Here is a 20,746-nt window from a genome sequence, read left to right as displayed (position 1 = left end):
TGTTCAATAATACAGGTTAAAAATGAATTAGATGACAAATTACATGATCAGTATGTACTGGTCCGCGCTGACAAAGTAGGTAAAAACTTTGTATTCGTAAAGCTCATTATATCAATTGTATTTTAGAAGAACTGGGATTTAATTAATTCTGCAAGTGGTAATCAAACTTATATACTCACAGTTCCCTTTTTAAGGAGGAAATTCTTCAAAATCATATGTCAGTTTTGAAAATTTTTAAGATCCCAAAGAATCAAAATTTTATCAAATTACCAGATATATATATATATATATATATATATATATATATATATATATATATATATATATATATATATATATATATATATATATATATATATATATTATATATTCCAAAAACGTCATAAGAATCCTTACAAACAAATATGCATACAGGGTTTAAATAAATGTTTAAACAAGCCTCTTTCTTTACTTGTCACTAAGAAATTAAAAGTATAAAGGAGAAACTTCAAGAGAACTGTGCAACAATATTTTCAAGAAGTGGTGTAAATTAGAAGTGGATGCTATAAAATTCAAAAGAACTTTTGGACAATTTGAACCAGATGTGTCAGACTCTGTGATATATATTTTATCTCAAGCTCACAAGGATATATCGTTTCGACGTAGGAATGGAAATTACAATTGTTATTTGACAATACGTCCTCGAAATATCTAAATCTAAGTTGAAGGCCTCAGCAAGTGTTTTCTTCTTTCACGTATAAATTATGCATAAATTCTGCTCCATATGAATGCAAAAATAGGTCTGCTATTAACGGAGCGCGATTGCTACCAATGGGAATTCCAGTAGTTTGCTGGAAGACCTGGTCTTTAATATACCACATCAATATTGTCAATCAGAAACTCAAGCATCTTTTTATGACAACTTCAGAGTACTTGTGTGTGAGTAATCAGAATGTGTTTTAACAAAAAAATTTTACAAACGACTAATGACCAGGTGAGTAAATAACGAGTTCTATTTTTATTGAAAAAGCGACCGCCAATGATACCAAAAAGCCTAGTCTTTAATTTTTCGTGCGGAATGGTTGTGTATAAAGTTGAAAATTCATAAGTTTTTAAGCTGTTGATTTTGGTAAAATGCCTATGATTTTAAAGAGTCCAAAAGTTCTATGAAATTTTTGAGTTTCCACATATGATTCACATCACTTCTTGAAAATATATTTTTTCTAAAACAAGGTAAATTTTTGACAAACATGTTGATAAAACAAGAAAGTTAGTTGCCTCATTTAAGGTAGGATTCTTCTCGTATTTCTTATATTTAAAAATTAATGAAATTTTCACAGAATCAAGAAAACAATATCAGTAAGTGATAGTATCAGTGAAAATAAATTTGACCGTTTTATATTAGGGGCAAGGTCAGGTCAAGGTCATTATCTTTTTCCTTGACATAAAGAATACAAAAATACTGTTTCCAATCATGTGATACTTACTTCTATTTCAAAATTTTAAAGATTGTTCTTTTTGCATAAAATTATATTACTATATCGGGTCTATAGCATGATATTACCAAGTTAAAATAAATAATTTAACTTAACTGGATATTGCTTAATCCGAATTTTCTCTGTTTTTCTTAATTTTTTAGGATATATTAGTTATTTTCATATGCTTCCTATATTTAACTTTTCCTTATTTTCACATATAATAAAGTTGTCTTATAAATGTACAAAATGTACAAAATGATACAAAAACAAAAAGTTTTGATCGTTTACTAAGAGAGAAAAAATACTTTTTTATGGATTTTTGGCTCAAATCTGCACTTTGAAAAGGAAGCGTTTAAATGCTAACAAAGTTCTAGTTTGTTCGAAAAATCATATTTATTTGATATATTTTTAAAGTTTAGTCCCTCATTATTAATTTAATTTACATTTGAAAATGTATCCAAGTCTTAGATTGTGTAAAAAGTATAACTAAATGCATTATGTATTATAATTTGAGAGGTAGAAAAGAAGATATTTTCATACGCCAACATTACGCCAAAAATATAGTCCCTGCTAAATTTCAAACGCAGTTTACCATTTCTATTTAAAGTTGTACAATTGTGATTGTGAGGGATTTAAGAAAAATATGGTCTTTTAAATTCCTTACGCCTCAATATATAAGACATATAAGCAAATATACTTTGAATGTTTCATCTAGTCAGAAACCAGAGAAGAATCCTAGCTTAAAATGACCTTGTCAGCAAATACAATTTATCTTTGAATCAAATGCTGACTTCATTCCAATTATTAATTCTAATTAATTAGCTGTACGATTATAGAATTTTTTTTCATCCGTTACATTGTTTCAATTTCTGATCGCTATCTTCCTATCCTTCATTTCAATGTCTGAAGTGTAAAAAAAAAAGCTTTTTTACAAGAAAAGATAACTCAGTATAGCATAATTTTAACTTAATTGTTAATCCTTAGGAAAAGTGGCAAACTTGTTATGTATTAATGACAAGTATTAAAACTTAAAATTTAAGTTAAAATTTGTGAAAGTGCAAAGATGTGTCAATCAAACCCGCCCAAAAAATTGAAATTTCAATAACTTTTAACTGAAATAAGATTTTTAATTAACTTTTGTGTGAAATGCTATTAAAATATGTCATAATATTATAGAGAAAAAATTAACTTCAAATCTGTGTCCAAGTACCTTTATGTAATTAATGAGTGAGGCACGAAATATTTTGTATATAGAAGAGCTACATTGTATGACCACAATAATTCAAGGAACAGACTTATTTAATTAAAAAACGTGTATTTAAAATTCTCAAAGATCTCTCAGGAAAAAAAATGTGGATGAACCAGGTGTTAGATTTTTTAAAGACTATATTTTGGTGTTGAATATTCGAAAAAAAAAAGCCTAAATATTTTAATTTTAATCTTTTCTGTCCCAAAATTGACCTCTGGAATAAAACAAATTTTCCAGAAGGTAATAAAAGATTTATAAAATGTCCGTTTGATTTTGATCGTTTCCTCTTTTCCCTATATTAGTTTTCTAGGAAGTACTAAATTTTATCAAATACTTTCAACACTGCACGGATATCTTTGACCAGTTTTGGGTAAATCATTATTGTTTCCTGTTTAAAAAACGTTTTAGATACATATCCCAATGTTTAACCAAAAGAACCCAAATGAAATTAAACTACCATACATACATTGGATTCCGAAACTTCTTAAGAATCCTTACAGACAAAGATACTTTGCGGGTTCCAATACATGTTCAACCAAGCCTCTTTCTTTACTCCTCACCAAGATATTGACAGTAGTGAAAAAACCTTCAAGGGTACTCTGCAACAATTTATTCAAGAAGTGGACTGAATCAGATTTGGATACTCAGTAGTTCCAAAGAACTTTTGGACAATTTGAACTCACAGTCATTTCACTAAAATCAACACCTTAAAAACATACGACTTTTCAGCTTGATACACAACCATTCCCCACGATAAATTAAAGCAATATGAGCTGCATTTTTGAGAATTTTATTTTGCTGGTAAATTGGTAAATTGCGTTATTATGATTAATATGTATGTAATCTAAACCGTTATGATCAATAAAACCAAATTAAAGTTTAAAAATGTTTCAGAAGAAATATTTCTGTACAACAGAATATACAGTATTATATAAGACATCATTATTGTACAAGATGACAATAATTCAATTTTGCTTCAATTAAAGCGTATTAACAGTTCTTTCATAGCAAATATGAACAACAGAAGTTTATAAATGTTCTATTTTTCGGTCATTTAAATAGTTAATTACAAATTTACATCATTTTTTCCCGATGTCAAACATGCAGCTCATATTGCTTTTGAGTCCAGGCTTTTTGATATGATTGACAGCTGCTTTTCAATAAAAATGGAACTCAAAAATTTACTTACCTGGTCAATGGCCATTTGTAAAATTATTTTGTTTAACTACATTCTGATTACACACATACACAGGTTCTCTGAAGGTGACATCAAAAAGATGCTTCAGTTTCTGATTGACAATATGTATGTGGTTTATGGAGACCAGGTCTTCCACAATTTATTGGAAATTCCCATGAGTACCAATTGCGCTCCATTATCAGTAGACCTATTTTTGTATTCACATGAAGAAGAATTTATGCAAAATCTTATGCGTGAAAAGAAGAAAACACTTACTGTAGTCTTCAACCCGACATTTATTTATTTCGACGACGTTTTGTCAATTAACAATGGTAATTTCCATTCCTATGTCGAAACGATATATCCTGGTAAGCTTAAGATAAAAGATACCACAGAGTCTGACACATCTGTTTCATACTTGGATATTTTACTTGAAAAAGACGTTAATGGTTATCTAACTGTATGATAAACGTGATGACTTTATGTTTTCTATCGTCAACTTCCCTTCATCACCTGCATCCGAAGTTTATTTATTTCAGTTGATTCGATACGCAAGAACATGCTCAATGTATGAACAATTTCTAAAACGAGGTAAATTATTGACAACGAAGTTGATGAAACAAGAATATCAGCAGTTTCGTATAAAGTCATCTTTTCGTATGTTCTATGGTCGATACAATGGCCTAAAAATGTCAGCAAATACAATTTTTCATCGAGTCAAATGCTGAATGACGTTTTTATACTAATTGTTTGGCAATTATTTATACACTGAATGGTACCTGACACCACTTTTGATGTTTTTGAGGTCCCTGTTTTCTCCACTCCTGTTTTGTATTGTTTTATGGACTTGATATTGAATAATGTTCGTTATCTCCATATCCTTTATTTAAGCTTACAAGTAAAAAATAGAAGTCTCTGTGCTTTTTTTGTAAAAAGTCCATAAAAACATTACAATTTAATGTTATCAAACACAAACCTCTAGTGGTATTAGGTGCCATGGAGAAGAACGTACTCCTTGCCGAGTGTTCTTTCTATCATCATATGGTAAGCAGGACAACAATAAAAGAAAAACGTAGACAATACACCATGAAAACCTTAAGGAACTGTCATTTAACATTTGAGTCAACGACAGATTGTATTGGTTGACAAAAACATTGAATCGACTTTGCCTATAAACTGTGATATTTGTTTTTTTAAGGGGGAACAACTGTGGTGAAATAGTAACAACAATTTTTAACATTTCCTTGTTTACAAGTTCAAATTTTCTTTAATTGGTAAAACTTAATGTTTAATTCTAAGAAATCAGAAAATTGACATTGAAAAATTGCTTGGACTAAAAACCGAAAAATCAGTTTAAGGATGAATTCTTCTGATCAATTTACCCCAAGTGGGTCTTCGTACTTAGACATGTCGTAAAATTCAAACTGATAACAATTTACAACGAAGTTTTTAAAGTTTTTATGATTTATATGTTTAACTATATTTATTTTTAAATAAAAAAATCTTTCTATGTTGTATAAATGAACAACACGTGTGCAAAATTACGATATTTACGACATAGGCCTATATGAAAGTCGACAAGTGAAATCGACATCAAGAGGGGAAATAAGAACGGGATCGCCCGTTTCAAAGCGACCGGAATGCCGAATGGCACTCCATTGAGAGAGCCAACCGACAGAAATTTTAAAACATTTAAAAAATTGTCGAGATCACAATTAAGCCTACAGGAACATTCTCGAATGTGGTACCCAAACATGCCAGCCAAGAGCGCCGAAGTGTGTTGACGCAGTGGAAAAGCGAAAATGTAGGTTTACAATGCTTTCAAACTTATTGAAAATAGCAATGTTTGTGCGTTATAGATACAAAGGTTTCAAAATACATAGTATACTGTCACATTGCAAAGTCAAACATAGTATGTTACATGTACGTAACGTTAGGCCTAAGGTCTCCAGAGGCGTGCAGACGACAACATTCGTATTATCTTTTTTATTACAACTTTAGCTTTTAGTATATGATAAATTACCTTTGATATTGTAAATGCAGAATCTCTATCTCAAATTTATAGACATACCGTAAGAAAATAATAAGATAACTTCTATAATTTTTAGCTGTTTACATTGGTAAGAAACTAGGTCGCTTCATTCTATGTGTGTTTGCCTATGCGGGTTAAAAAAATGGAATATTTCTGAAACATCATGGAACATGTAGAAATTATTTTAGTCTAAACTACAGGCCTGGGTTCATAAAAACAAAGTCAGATAGACAAAATAATGATTTTACATTTTTGAACAATGATATTACCAGTAAATTATAATCTAATTTTTTTCTAAAATAATTTTTTACAGGTAAGTCTTGTTTTCACAAGAATCACTAATGAAGGCTTTTAGAAGAGAGCAGGGTTTAAGAACCACTAAAATCAGATGGAGAAAACCATAAAAATCAGATTGAGAAAGTGGGACTGGATTTGACTAATCCCTGTGAAGCCACCATCCAACACCACAAACCAGGACCCAATCTGGAAAACCCAGGCCAAGAGAAAGAGAGGACATCCAACAGACTATTGTGAAGTTTTATGTGTTAATTGATTACTTTTTGTTCATAAAAATCTTTTCTTAACAAAATTGTAAATATTACCTGAAATTATCACACTAATGTTGAATATTTGGTGAATAAAACACATACTTTGATGCCTAAATGCTTGATTTATTTTCATTAAATGCTGAAAAAGAAACATGGGGTATATAAAAAATATCAAAACTTTCTTATATGTGCACTAACCCCTACTTTTCATTCTATGAAAAGAAGCCATAATACCTAAAGAAACTGTACAACAATTTTCTTAAAAAGTTTAATTGTAGAAATATGTTTTTCTTTGGTTTTTCGAGCAATTTTATAGGGAAAAATGTGCCTAATTTTGACATGGGTGAGCAACAATTTTTGGGTACAAGTTATCTAATTGGTATTTATTTGCTCATATTTTGTTTAAAAAATCAACTTTGCAATACTTTCAAGTAAATTTAAGCCAAATTAAGTTTTAATTCACTATATTTATAAGTTTTATGAGGTATTTTATTGTCTAGTAGCATTTTTAAGGAAATTTCCTATGCTCTATTTTTGGCCTATGTTGAAAGGGTTGAACCTCTCTTAGATGAACACTAACATACACTTTTCTTGTCTTTAAATTATTCCTTGGATATTACACTTTCAGAAAAATATAAGCATTTGAAAAGTTTAATGCACGTTTTTTTTCCCGTATCATAAGAATACGTCCTTAAGGACTCAGAAGAGGTTACTCATATAAAAAATTTCTATATCAAACTTCCATTAGAGAAATGTATGTGTTTGATTTTTTTTTCATTACGGTTACCTTTAAAAAACGTCCTACAATGTTAACTTGCTTTTCATTGATTATGCTCACTCTTGTTGTTATATCTTATATTATATGAATCTGTGTAATCTGATGTGTCTTATGACACAAAGAAATAAGAACTTGACAATAATTTTCAACGAATTTGTGAGAAAATCTGACGTCCTCTAACCATAAAACACACAGATACCACCGGGATTAATATTCTCAGGGTCGGGTCACGTGATTCACATACGGTGTCCTCGTCATTATGAATAAAGCAATGAGTGGCATTTCTCATTAGAAAATAATCTGACTAAGATAAAGATTTAACAAGGTTATTATTTCTTTGTTTAAAAATGAATATAAGGAGTTTCTAAAGTATGTATTGTGAAATACTGAATATTAATTCGCAGATGATATATGGATTTCTTGAAATCGGAAATACCAACCGGAGCCAAACAAGGAACAAATTAATCTTCCTATTACCCGGTATTTAGTCTAAAATATGTCATGTACTACATAAACTTTATTTTACTTTTGTGTGTTTGCTATGTTTCAAGTGTTTCTCTCATTAAATCTGATTTTCTCTTTTTGGTTGCATGTTGTTGAACGTCCATCTTGAGAAATTTTAACTCATATGGAGACGCCAAGTTTTCTTTACTAAACAAGTATCTAGATACCCTTGTTTCATCAAATTGTTTGTCAATAGCCAGTTTTGATTTAGAAATAGTCCTTACAAAGAAATTACTTCGCCTATAGAATCAACAGAGATACATGTACATTAGCTGAAGTTGAACTCAACTCGTAGAACCATATGTATGGCACGCCAAATTCACAAAAATGAGATAATCATAGTTTCACAATCGATAAAATAGGTTTATCGGTTGTAAACTATAATTTACGAACTGTAAACTATAGTTAACTACGTTTATCTATATTTTACACCTGTAAACCATAGTTAACGCGATAATCTATGTTTCACAACTGTAAACTATACTTAACACCAAAAACAATCATTTGCGATCGCAAAATATAGATTATCTGATAAATACAGTTTCACGATTTGTAAACTATTATTTACAAACCGTTAACTATAGTTAACGATCTGATAAATATAGTTTCATGATTTGTGAAACTATGATTAACAAGTCTTGACTATAGTTTACGATTGTAATAGATTAGCATTCGTAAACTATAATTAACATGCAACCGTTAAATATAGTTTTACAGATGAAAACTATATACTTAACGAATCGTTAACTATACTTAAAGAATCGTGAACTATAGTTTACGGTTTGTAAACTATAGTTTACAGTCGATAAGCCTAGTTTATTAATTGTGAAACTAGGTTTATCTCATTTTTGTGAATTTGGTGTGCCATACATATGGCATATTAATTTTCCTATCTCGTTTATCAGTACCTAGGTATATAAACCTTTACACTAAATAGGCATCAGGGAGTCTGACACATCTTTTTCATACAGGGATGACAATAAACGATAAAGGCCAACTTTCAGATTAATTTATGACAAACGAGATGACTTCAATTTTTCAACAGAAAACTTTCCGCAGTTATGTCGTACTATGCCGCAATAACATTTTCATACACTTTTGAGTGACCGATGGTTGCTCTGTTCACCTGATCAATTCATCGTCTCTAGGTCGTGAGTGTCATGGGATGCTTATTTCTCAATGACACCTGATCTCGCCATGGGTTTTTTTGTCCTGTTTTCAATTAAAATTTTAACAAGATGATGAAGATAGGTAAACGTTCGTTTTCGTTAATTTCTACATTGATATTAATACTTTAAAGTCAAACTTTTTGTTTCTTAATTACTGCTCTACGTGCTCTACGTATGAACAATTTCTTAAACGAGGTAAATTATTGACAAGCAAGTTGATGAAGCAAAAATATGAACTGTCTCGTTTAAAGTCATCATTTCGTAAATTCTATGGTCGATACAATGACCTTGTCAGCAAATACAATTTATCATTGATTTCATATGCTGAAAGAAAATTTTCATACCAATTGTTAGTCAATTATTTTGGAACGAAATGACGACGGATTTTTTCGTTATTTCCTGATCATGACAACGATACACGGCGGGTTGAAAAAATGCTCACTCCTCCATGGCACCTGATCCCAAAGACTCTGATGTTTCAGAGGTCCGTGTTTGCTCTGTTCTTATTTTGTATTGTTTATGGACTTTCATATTGAATACTGTTCGTTATCTCCATATCCTTCTTCTTACTGGGAAGTTACGAACACAGAAATTAATACCAATCTATGTAGACCAAGTTTATTCTCTCAATTTTAACTTGATCAAAAACTGTCTTTTTATATTCTTTTATATTTTTATAGTCTTTTGTCGCCCGCTTTCGCGAAAACGAGGGAACATTTAATTTCATTCGTCTGTCAATCTAGCAGTTTGTTAGTCTGTCAGTCTGTAGTTCTTTCCGTCCTTCACAAAAACCTTAACCTTGGTCATATCTTTTGAATGGCAAAAGAAAGGGCTTTCAATTTACACATGTGTATTACCCGTGACATGATCTTTAAAAATACACTATGAGTTTTGATGCCTTGACCTTGAATATTCACCTACTTTTAAAAAAATGAAACATTACTTTGAATTGGCCATAACTTTTGAATAAGAAAGGATAGGGCTTTCATATACAATATGCATATTACCTGTGATAAGACCTTTCTAAATACACTATGTTTGATCCTGTTACCTTGATCTTTACGTTTGACCTACTTTTTCAAAAATGTTATTTTTTCCTTATAACTTTAGACATAGAAGAGATAGGGCTTTCATATTTGACATGTACATTACCTGTGACAAGATATATTCAAGCATGGTATGATTTCTGACTTTTCTTATTTCAAAAAGAAAATCATTTCGATGATAACTGCTAAATGACATATGATAGGGCGTTCATATTTGAAACTATTTTTCATTTAAAAAAAATGGCATCTCACCCACAAAGACACTGAAAGCGGGGGGCCACAATTCTTTGAATTTGCTTGTTAGTAAATGTATCTAATATTTATTTGATTCGTTAAGTTTTATTAATAAGCAATGAGTGATAATTGTGATAATGTTGAATTGATTAACAGGTCACGTTCTCTTATTGTATTAGCTGAAATAATTTCACTTTCAATCTAATCACAGTTCAGTGTGAGAGTGATAATTATTTAATTGCATATTAACACCTTTCCCACCTCAGCAGAATTTAATTATGTGTAAGTTTTTGTACTTTCATTATATGCATATTAATTTCCTGCTTAATTTTTATAAAAAGTAAGATAGGAACATATTTATTTTTATGCCCCGTTCGAATATTCAGGGGTATTTAGTTTTGTCTTATCCATCCGTCTGTCTGTTTGTCAGTCTGTCTATCTATCTGTCTGTTTGTCCGCCATAACATTAACCATGCCTATATTTTTTTAATTAGTAGAGCTATGACTTTCATATTTCACTTGTGTTATTCCTTGCGACAAGACCTAGCTTGGGCTAGAATGTTAACCCTTTAGCTCAATTGGTAGAGCACAGGACTGGCAAGCCAGAGGCCCCGGGTTCGATCTCCAGCAGAGTCGCAAAATTGTCTCTATTTCATTTGGCGACCACGTTGGGACCCTGGTGTTCTCTGGCGCGTGAGAGGGATTGCCCCTAGAACTTCACCCCACGAGTGTCAGCACTCCAAAATAGATGAGGACACCTCATTCTCTGGAGGGGGATAATGTAGTAATGTAAGATGCATGGTATCCTACTAGCTTGACCTACCTTTCTAAAACTTTCCCCTCTGAAAAGATGGTGCTAGGGTTTTCATATTTCACAATTGTATTTCTTGTGAGAAGACCTTACTTTGGGTGTTATCATATTTAAATTGCATTTAGAAAAGATTAATCTTCGCTGTGTTGCCATACGGGGCATTGATGTTTCACAAACACATTTTTCATTCTGTGAAACAGGGGATCTATCTACTACATTAGTATATCGGTTCTTTGAGGTGAATGATTCCGGTCTATTTTATCTTAAAAAATTCTATCATCTACATAGATTGATTTACATTTTCTAAATAAATTGAAATAATTTAGGTATTCATAACCCTAACGTACAGTCTAAGTTATAATCAAAACAGTTGAAATCAAGACGTGTTTGTAAAACACTGATGCCTCCCTATGGCAGCTTATCATAATGTTATGGAAGGTCCTAAGACAGACTCAGCTAGGTGCGGGGGAATATTCATTAGGGTACCTTAATTGATGAGGGGGAGCATCAATGAACTATTTTATAAAAATTCCAGAGTCGCAAGTTCCGGCAAAAGTGACCGCACTGAACGAACCACGGAGCGGCTATCTAATAAGTGACCAGGTATTCATCAACGTCAACCAAATACGTGCAAAGTCACTTGTTTCAACAATGAGGTTTCACAAATGTGTGAAATATTTGTGTATCTTACTAGGAAAAATTATTGTGACCATTAAGGGGTGTCAGCTCTGTCCTACAGACCAAGACAATAGGAAACAAATGGTTATGATTTAAAGACATGAAATTATATATTTACCTTTGCAAAAGATAACTACATATGTATAGTATTCCTTGTTTGTAAGAGGTACTTTTTTGAACGATATATTATCGCTTGATTTCGTCAGTGAACATTGAAAACAATTTCTTTTTTACCCAAAGAATTGGCCAACCTGTGTGAACTTTGCCATGCAGCACTACGTACAAAAAGGATACGTCAGAAATCTGTATAGGTCAGTTGATCGTTACAGTAGATATAGAGTCTGGGTGAAGAAAGTAAACAAAGAAAAACAAAACTTAGAGTGCATACATGTTCGATCCCACTATATCGAACACGGTTCGTGAAGCGTTTACCGACAAACGTCATCATAACGATAATGTACACTGCATGACTTCACACGCGCGTCAGGAAATAAATATTGCAACTGGCACGTGCTTTAACTCTGATCTCCCCCGCTAATCACTCACGGAGATGACTTCACTGGCAGTGAATATACTTTCTATTCTTAGACACAAAGAGTTTTATATCTTTTACATCCTTTAGTGATTTCGTGATTTCTTTAAATTAATTCAAAAATTTTTTTTTCGAGTATTCTGAGATTGAATCATGCTGACAAATCAAGTTAAAAATTCTTATACTGAGTATAATATTGAAGTATACTGAGTGTTTTGAAGAAGTTGCACTTGGCAAAAGGCAGTGCGAAAACATGTTTTGATGAGTAAAAAATGATAGTTTGTTTTCTTATGATATAATACTTTTATTAAGTGTGAGTTCTTGTAAACCATCCTATAGAATTGTGGAGGGGATAAAAACATTCTTTGTGTTTGCAACATTAAACGCTGGGCGAAAAAAACCCTTAAATTTTCTATTTCCTATGAAGTCACAGATGTACAAAAATGAATTTTAAAGATGAAAAAAGATATCATCTGCGCGTGAGTCATCCCCAGGTTCCCCGCTTGTCACTCATCGTCTGCTCTTCAGTTGGCGGGAATCCATGTATTGTACATGTAATATCCTCGGGGTCCCGAAAACGTTTTATTTCATTAGACAGAAGCAACAGTTCATCACGTCTTAACAAATCGCGCCTTCTCGTCTCCATGAGGACAGATCTTGTAAAATTTTGCTCGAAAATTATCCAGACCAATACAGTTTCTTTTTAATTTCAAAAGGTTCAGTATAGCCACTACCTATCATAAACACATGTATCAGAAAACTCGATCTAGTCAGTATATGAATGCTAAGATACTTATCATTCGTCGTCAGGTTATTTCTCTAATCATAAAATATCACCCTTATCATCTTATGAGAAGACATCAACCTCTTTGGATTATTATAACTCTAACCTAAATATTTATTTCTGACACGTGAACTTCTGTCTTCTATCGGGAAACTAGGTTTCCTAACGGCCGCTGCAGTGTATTCGTCTTTGAATAAAAGTTTCTTCACCCCTGTAAAAGATACCTAGAGAATTCATAATTTTCAAATGCTCAAAGAATTCATAATACTTGAAAATGCCTCAAATGCGTAGGGAATTCATAATTTGGTATGGTGTTAATGCATTCCCTTTATTTCCTGCTATTACCGATTTCTAGTGATGAGAACATGACATAATTTTATACTTAATCACAGAGCAGGAAAACTGTTTATCTACTTCAGTTTATGATGTATTTTAGTATGTAAGTAAAAATAACAAGCTATTCCTACACTAGACATTGTAACTGAAATCACATAACTGAAAGCATAATAAGAAAAAGCATAAAGTCGGATGCGTCTGCCTGGCTTCTTGGACAAAAGGCTTTAAATATTGCTTAACCTTCAAAACAAATAATTGTCTATATCCTAATGGCCGCACTATGCCAATGCTTACATTATGGCTCTTGGTTGTGAAAATACACAGTTGCAAGTCAGATATACTGTACACAAGGAATTGTACACACCCAATCATTGTGGTTTCACCAAACCACACACATAATTAAATCATCGATAACCTATATGTCAAGAATAAGCTTTTTTGAAGTTTTTAACTTCAAAATCCTACCTACAAACTACGAACACTTCATTCTGTCGGTAATGATAAATTTATGCTTGTACGAAGGTCCATGGCCTTGTTTCATCAACTTATTTGTCAATTGCTTTGTTATAGAAATTGTTCCTATGCAGCTCAACTGAGACACAAAATTTCTATACAGATGATAAAAGTATATACAGCTACATAACTATGGGGGTTGACAATTGAAATAATTTAGTTATCACGTTTATCATAAAGTTTGACCTTCTTTTAAAAATCTTATCTTTGCTTTTAATGTTTAATTGAGAAGAGATAGGGCTATCATATTTGACATTTGCATTACCTGAGACAAGATGTTTAGGAACTTGGCCTTAATAATATTTGACCTAATTTAAAAAAAATGCTTTGGTGATTACTTGTGAACACCAAAAGCAGGGAACCAAAACTCTTTGACTTTGCTTGTTTTGAGTTTAAAGGGACATACACTGAACAGATTTAGGAATGAAAACACTAATGAAGGTATGGTTATTAAAACTTGTTCAATATACAGACATGTATACATCTAAATGTCAAATTGAGGGCCACAGCAGGAGACTCTTTTTCATGTAGAAGATTTTGATTAATCCTGCTTCAAATTGGGTTTTTAATAGATTTTACACCTTAACCATCAGTGTCCTTGAACGCGCCAAAATGACCTCAAGTCAAAATTATAACTTATCTTCATGTTCTAAGCTAATAGACTTGAGCCAGGTCACCACTCGCATGCATCCTTAATTTGTAAGCAACGTGTAAAAAAGGATCTTAAGTATTTCAGTTACAAAACTACTAATGTGAACTGGACAATAATTCTTACATTTTACTTTCCGAAGTGAAGGTCAGAATACACCTCCAAATCGTAAGCAATATCTCGGACTTTTTTAATATTATCTCTCCTTAGAACACAGTCACTATCATATTACCTGTCAGTGTCCTTGAACTTGTGAAGATAATCTTGAACTTGCAAAGATGACTAAATTAGATTGTCATGGACCACCATCTTAAGCAGTATGGTCAAGTATGAGTTTCTATTGTCTCGCCCCATTCCATAGTGATCAGACTTCTTTCAAATCATCTTGGTAGTAATTACTGTAGGAATGACCTATCCAAATGGCCTGAATCAGTTTGACAACAATGATGTACTGTAGCATAGGAAAACAGATCCCTTAACTTTTATCCAATACAGCTGATCAACCAAAATAGCAGAATCTATAGATGTCAGATTTAAAATGTGTTCATTTCGGAAGTCAATGAAAACCATGTATGATATTTGCATGTAACACTTCGTCCTTTGTTTGCAATTTTAAATATTTTCATGGTTGACTTCTACATTTCAATACAAGTTCATTACATGCATCTGATAGTCTGGAGAGCCAAAACTGAGCAAAAAGTACAACTAGTGAACTACTCAGAAATAATATCTTGCATGCCAGTCCTGTCCTTTATCACTGAAGAAAAATTCTACATATCTGATTATAGGCATTTCTGACACTTCAAGCACTTCACATCTGTGCTCACCTCAAGAAAAAAAGAAAACAAGACATGCTACCAGAAACATTTTTATACATTTTCTCATCATAATAATTGGTTCTTAAAAACAAAACAGAGCATCTCAAGGCAATGTGAACACCCACAGCCATAAATAAACACTCATCAGCACTTATAGAACAACTCAAGCATAAGATGCAGTGCATACACTGGCACTCCTGAATATAGCACACAATCCCTGCAGCAATATATCACATACACAATGTCTTGATACACCACAATGGTTTATCAGTGTCTTATGTTAACGAGTTTGTGTAGGTCTACATAATACTCTCACATTGTCTGGGGGTTTCCACCTTTCCTTCTACATACATACACATTTAAACAATATTCATAAAATTTTATGATATGTGTTCTTTACATTCACGACGACGGCAGGCAGTCCGCCAGAATTTCTTTTGCAGTGTTCGTGATCTGGTTTGGGAACACAACGTCGAATTCGATTATTAAGTCACCACGTTTTCCTGGCTGTTTTGGTATAGGTAATCCCTCGCCTTGTATCCGCTTGACCGAATGAGGCTTCACAACTTCTCGTAAACGTAGGGGGATTTTCCTGCCATCTATTGTTGGGACTTGTAGAGTAGTTCCACATAAAGCCTACAAAATAATATATCAGCATTAATCATAGAGAAAATGAATTTTCTAATTCAATTATAATTACATAATATTTACATTTGCAAGTGTTTTCCTTTATATAACACTACTGAAAGCAAGCGTTTTTATAACTGTGTAAATACAGGTATGGGGTCAAGAGGTCATAGATGTGCGTTTGGATAAACGTTCGACGTAATTTCTCTGTGACGTCATAAAGGGTCGACGCGTGTTTAGTGGATTACATACATGCCGTTGGGTTTGAAAAATTACCGCATTTCACGCGTTAAAAGTAACAATCAGGCAAATATAAAGTATGAATAAGACACAAATGTAAATATAAGTAATAAGGTATCATTTTTTGAGTTTTATTGAGATGTAAAATGGGTTGGCACATGATCAAATCTTCCATAAAGCCCTTCGGGCTTTATGGGATTTGATCACGTGACCAACCCGTTTTACATCTCAATAAAACTCAAAAAATGATACCTTATTTCTTAAATGTAAGTATACTTTCTTGTGTAGAGCCACTGTACATATACCTTCTTCAAATTATACTTTACTCAATCTTTAACAAGATTTTAAAATCAATATTTTACTCCAGTAAGATTTTGAAAAACAGCTTTTATTTATAAATGAAATATATTTACAGACTTCAAGTATTCAGCTTTTAATATTGTGAAAGTTTACTTACATCTTTGAGCGATAATTTGGCTTTGTAGCGAATGTCACTGCCTTCCCTTGTGAATATACTATGTGGTTTGTCTTTTATAACAAAGACAACATCAGCTGGTATGTTGTTGGGGGTTTGATCACCCTCTTTTGGGAATGTAATCTTTGTTCCTGCTTTCCATCCGGGTTTTATATCAATTGTCAAGATCTTATCTTCTGTTCTCGTTGTACGTCCATCATTATTTAGCACTTTACGAGTAATTTTGAGCTTTTTCGTGGCACCTTTATAAATGTCCTCTAGCGCCACTGGTAGTTCGCGCACCACTGCGGAGTCCTGTCTTTTTCTTTGTGGTCGCCCTCCACCCATGCCCCCCATACCGCCCATGCCCCCGAACGGGTTATCGTCAACATCCATGTCCTCCTGACCCTGGGGGCCACCGAAATGAAACATACGTGGTCCGCCACCACCACCGGGACCACCAAATCCACGTCCAGGTCCGCCACCACCGCCTCCGAAAAAGCTTGCGAATGGATCGTCCCCTCCAAAGAACATACGGAATGTGTCTCTCGGATTCCCTTGGAATTCATAGTGGAAGTTGCCACCACCAGGCGCGGATCCTTGGAAACCACTGTCGGGAGGGGGTCCGTTTTTCAGTCCCTCCTCGCCATACTTATCGTAAATCTCTTTCTTGTTTGGGTCACTCAGTACGTCATATGCTTCTGCAATTTCCTTGAATTTTTCTTCGGCTCCCGGCGATTTGTTTTTATCTGGGTGATATTTCAGCGCCATTTTCCTGTAGCCCTTCTTAATTTCATCTTCCGATGCACCTTTAGTAATTCCGAGGATTTTGTAGTAGTCTTTCCCCATTTTTCACTAATGCACTTCACAAAAAATCCCTTCTTAACAAACTCGCTGCTCTATAAAACTGATCTTGATCGTCAACCTGCAGAGCGTTTAGTAACTTCCCATGACAAGTCTCGCTAATTCTCGGACGACCTAGAATTTACTAGAATATGACGTCAGATCCCTGATCTAAAAATAAAATAGACAAGGTAACGGAGTCACCGATAAAAACAATCAGTAGCACTATAGCTCGGCTCATGCATGGATCAAACTTTTACGTGTTTTATGGATGTATATAATATATACAATCATGTAGGCTATATATAGGATTAAAATATTATTCATATAATAGCAAGATGATTTTTTTTTATTCAACTGATATAAATAGTTTATAAATAGATGTTGATCCGCTCCTAACTTGTACTAAGAACATCTTTCTTTAATCTTTTTTTGGTCAAAATTTTTACTTTTTCGGATATTGAAGAAAATTATGCACTTTCGGTCTATGGAAAAACTAACATAATAAGTAATTTCAAAAATGTACCCGCACTTCCACATCATCAAGAAGTTTAAAACAATGCATTGGACAATCTGGGTACATTTTTGTTAAACTTAACTGAACTTTTCGAAATACGCCATATATGACTTTTAATCATGGTATAGATAAATGTGTGCATGATGAAAAGAATTTGGATCCTAACCCCTTCCCCGATTCACCAAGTTTTATTAACCCTCTGGCTGCGACGTCAGTGTACAGAAATTATAACGTCACTGCGAGATTAAAACGACGTCACAATTTCTTTGACATTATTTTGCGCGATTTTCTGCTCTACGCTTAGTGCGCGTCTTTTACAGAAATGTGTACAGTGAAATTAATCCATTTGCGGTATATCAACAAAACTATGAAGAAGTTCTTTATATATATATACAATTTGCATAAATTCTAATTATCATATCAAGATATTTTCAATTATTTTTTTTATGTAATCCCAATCAATAAAACTGATAAACGATTGCCAGAGGGTTAAAAACAGGTAAGTAGTCAATATTTTTTTTTTCTGTCTAGCTCCCCTTTTTCAAAAAAAAATAAATAAATAAAATTGTCCACTATTTTTTATCCAGAGATGATGACTTGATAAGGGACTACTTGCTCCATGAATCCTCCCTATTCCTTTTGATAGTAATCTATTTGACGTATTTTGCTGGATGTCTCAAACTTCTTCATATGAAAAAGGGAAGATCAGTATTTAGTACAAAAACAAGAAAACATTGATGTAACCATCAGTATTGTCGCCCCCGGGAAATAAATTAAGTAAACAATGGAAATGAGTCTTGATCATCAAACCGCTTCGACATGTGTGGAAAAGACATGCGTCTCAATGATAGATCGATAGTCGAGAATGTTTTGAAAACTTAATTAAAGTCGGATGAAAATCGAACAAAACGATACCCTCTTAAACTTTATCAATTCCTCAAGTAAATATTGGCTGCATAAAATATAAATTGTAAGAATATAAAACACGAACTGTCTAAAGTACGTTTTTATACGATAAGTAAAATTCGATGTTCTAAAAAAGGGACCTGTCGATCGTTTTTTCGATGGTAAATGATAAGTAACTTTATATATTAAATATAAAAATCCAAAGTCTCTTTTTGTCAATACAATAAAATATTTGAAAAGTGTTTTAAAGTTTTTTATTAAATATAAAACATATATATTTTTACAGATTCACTTTATGGAAGTATATATATCATGTATCTCGTAATTTATAAAGAGAAAGAACATTCTAATTAACAATCTTTTTAATGTTTAGAAAACCTTTAATTCTGAATAACTTCTCCCACCTGAATCTCCATACACCAACACTTAAACTTATATGTATAGAGCAACCCGGTCCTCCGGGCTGCAATAAAAGAACTTGTGAAATTTTGCTAATTCATCTCCAGCAGCTTTGGTTTGATTCCAATCGGTCCAAGTGCATCGTCTCAAGCCACGGTTCAGAGTCCGCATGTAGCTCTCTCCAGAATGGGAGAGAAGCGTACATTTACAGGGGCGTAGCAACCGGGGGGGGGGGGGGGGGGGGGGGGGGCCTGGCCCCCCCACTTTTTTCCCAACCTTACTTATACTATACGAAATGTTAATTGAAAGCCTGGTTGGCCCCCCCCCCCCACTTTTAGACTTTCAGCGATGTACCGAAAATGTAGTATTAGAATTGGTACTAAAAGTAGTTGACAATGAGAAAAAGTTAACCTAACACAACACCCCACCCCCCACCCCCCCCCCCACCCCCCCGATTTTCGACTTTTTGGGCAACTTTTTTTTTCTTTTTTGCTTGTCAACTTTTTCAGGTAAGTAATTTTTTTTTCTCTGGCTGGCCCCCCCCCCCCACTTTCAGAATATAGAATATAGAATATTTATTCAACCAATTTGGGCCCACAGTGGAGCATACAGAACAGTGTCCAAAATCATCACAGTTATACATATACAAAACAGAACAAAACAAACATTGTATAATGAACAGAGAGTTAGTTATCTTCTTTTAGGATGTATAGAATGTACATTATAAGTGGCCTATGTATAATATCTGCAATATGCCTATATTGAACTATGTTATTTTCTCTTATTAAAATTTGCATTTAAAAGTTGGCATAATAAAACAACAAACTCAGAATCTCCATTTGACATAATCCATGTAAACAGGTCAACATTGTTAAGCAGTATCAAATTAGGAAAGGTTTTAAAGATTTTATCTAAAAACTCTCTTCTTGAGTCATTATAAAGTGGACATTCTAGCAAAAAATGCAATTCATCCTCAGTTGGACTTGAGGTGCAGTAACGACAGATTCTCTCACACCTGGGAAGAATTTCATTTTTACCACATTTATTAAGTTTCCTTTCATATCTACCCGTTTCTACCCTTAAACAATGATTACTAATTCTGAATTTTGTGAGAATTACCCGATTGTCTCGGTTTTTCATATTCAAGTATTTTTCAAAATAAAAAGACCTTTTATACTTAAAATATGTATTTAATTTACCAAAGCCTTCCAAATAATTGGTACGAATATCGTTCCAAGTGTTTAAAAAACTATTATTGAGTTGTCTTTTCATGTACAATTTAAATTTGTTTTCACTTAGTTTTTTACAAAGGGACAAATTAATATTAAGTTTTTCACAGTAGAATAATATACTGGAGTACCAGTCACTGTCACTTTCAAAAACGATGCTACGCCGTAGGGGGGGGGGGGGGTGTTGTGTTAGGTTAACTTTTTCTCATTGTCAAC

General features: G+C 33.0%; 1 protein-coding gene across 1 annotated transcript; it reads right to left on the bottom strand.

Annotated features, from left to right (window-relative positions):
* Positions 1-15,352: 15,352 nt before the first annotated feature.
* Positions 15,353-17,586, bottom strand: LOC134260604 (dnaJ homolog subfamily B member 1-like). Its single transcript, XM_062743153.1, has 2 exons — positions 16,640-17,586; positions 15,353-15,951 (listed from the first exon to the last, which is right to left on the bottom strand). Exons 1-2 carry the CDS (start codon positions 17,483-17,485, stop codon positions 15,718-15,720), a joined length of 1,080 nt encoding a protein of 359 aa, XP_062599137.1. The 5' UTR covers positions 17,486-17,586; the 3' UTR covers positions 15,353-15,717.
* Positions 17,587-20,746: the final 3,160 nt, after the last annotated feature.

The sequence above is a fragment of the Saccostrea cucullata genome, unplaced genomic scaffold (assembly GCF_032062105.1).
Source record: "Saccostrea cucullata isolate Sc308-1 unplaced genomic scaffold, CSIRO_AGI_Scuc_v1 ctg1361, whole genome shotgun sequence".
NCBI classification, from domain to species: domain Eukaryota; kingdom Metazoa; phylum Mollusca; class Bivalvia; order Ostreida; family Ostreidae; genus Saccostrea; species Saccostrea cuccullata.
This window is presented reverse-complemented; position numbering and strand designations above follow the sequence as displayed.

Coding starts and splice junctions, on each gene's coding strand:
- LOC134260604 (XM_062743153.1), bottom strand. CDS start 17,485: ATGGGGAAAGACTACTACAAAATCCTCGGAATTACTAAAGGTGCATCG. Junction 15,952..16,639: donor CCAAATTATCGCTCAAAGAT/GTAAGTAAACTT, acceptor ATTATTTTGTAG/GCTTTATGTGGAACTACTCT.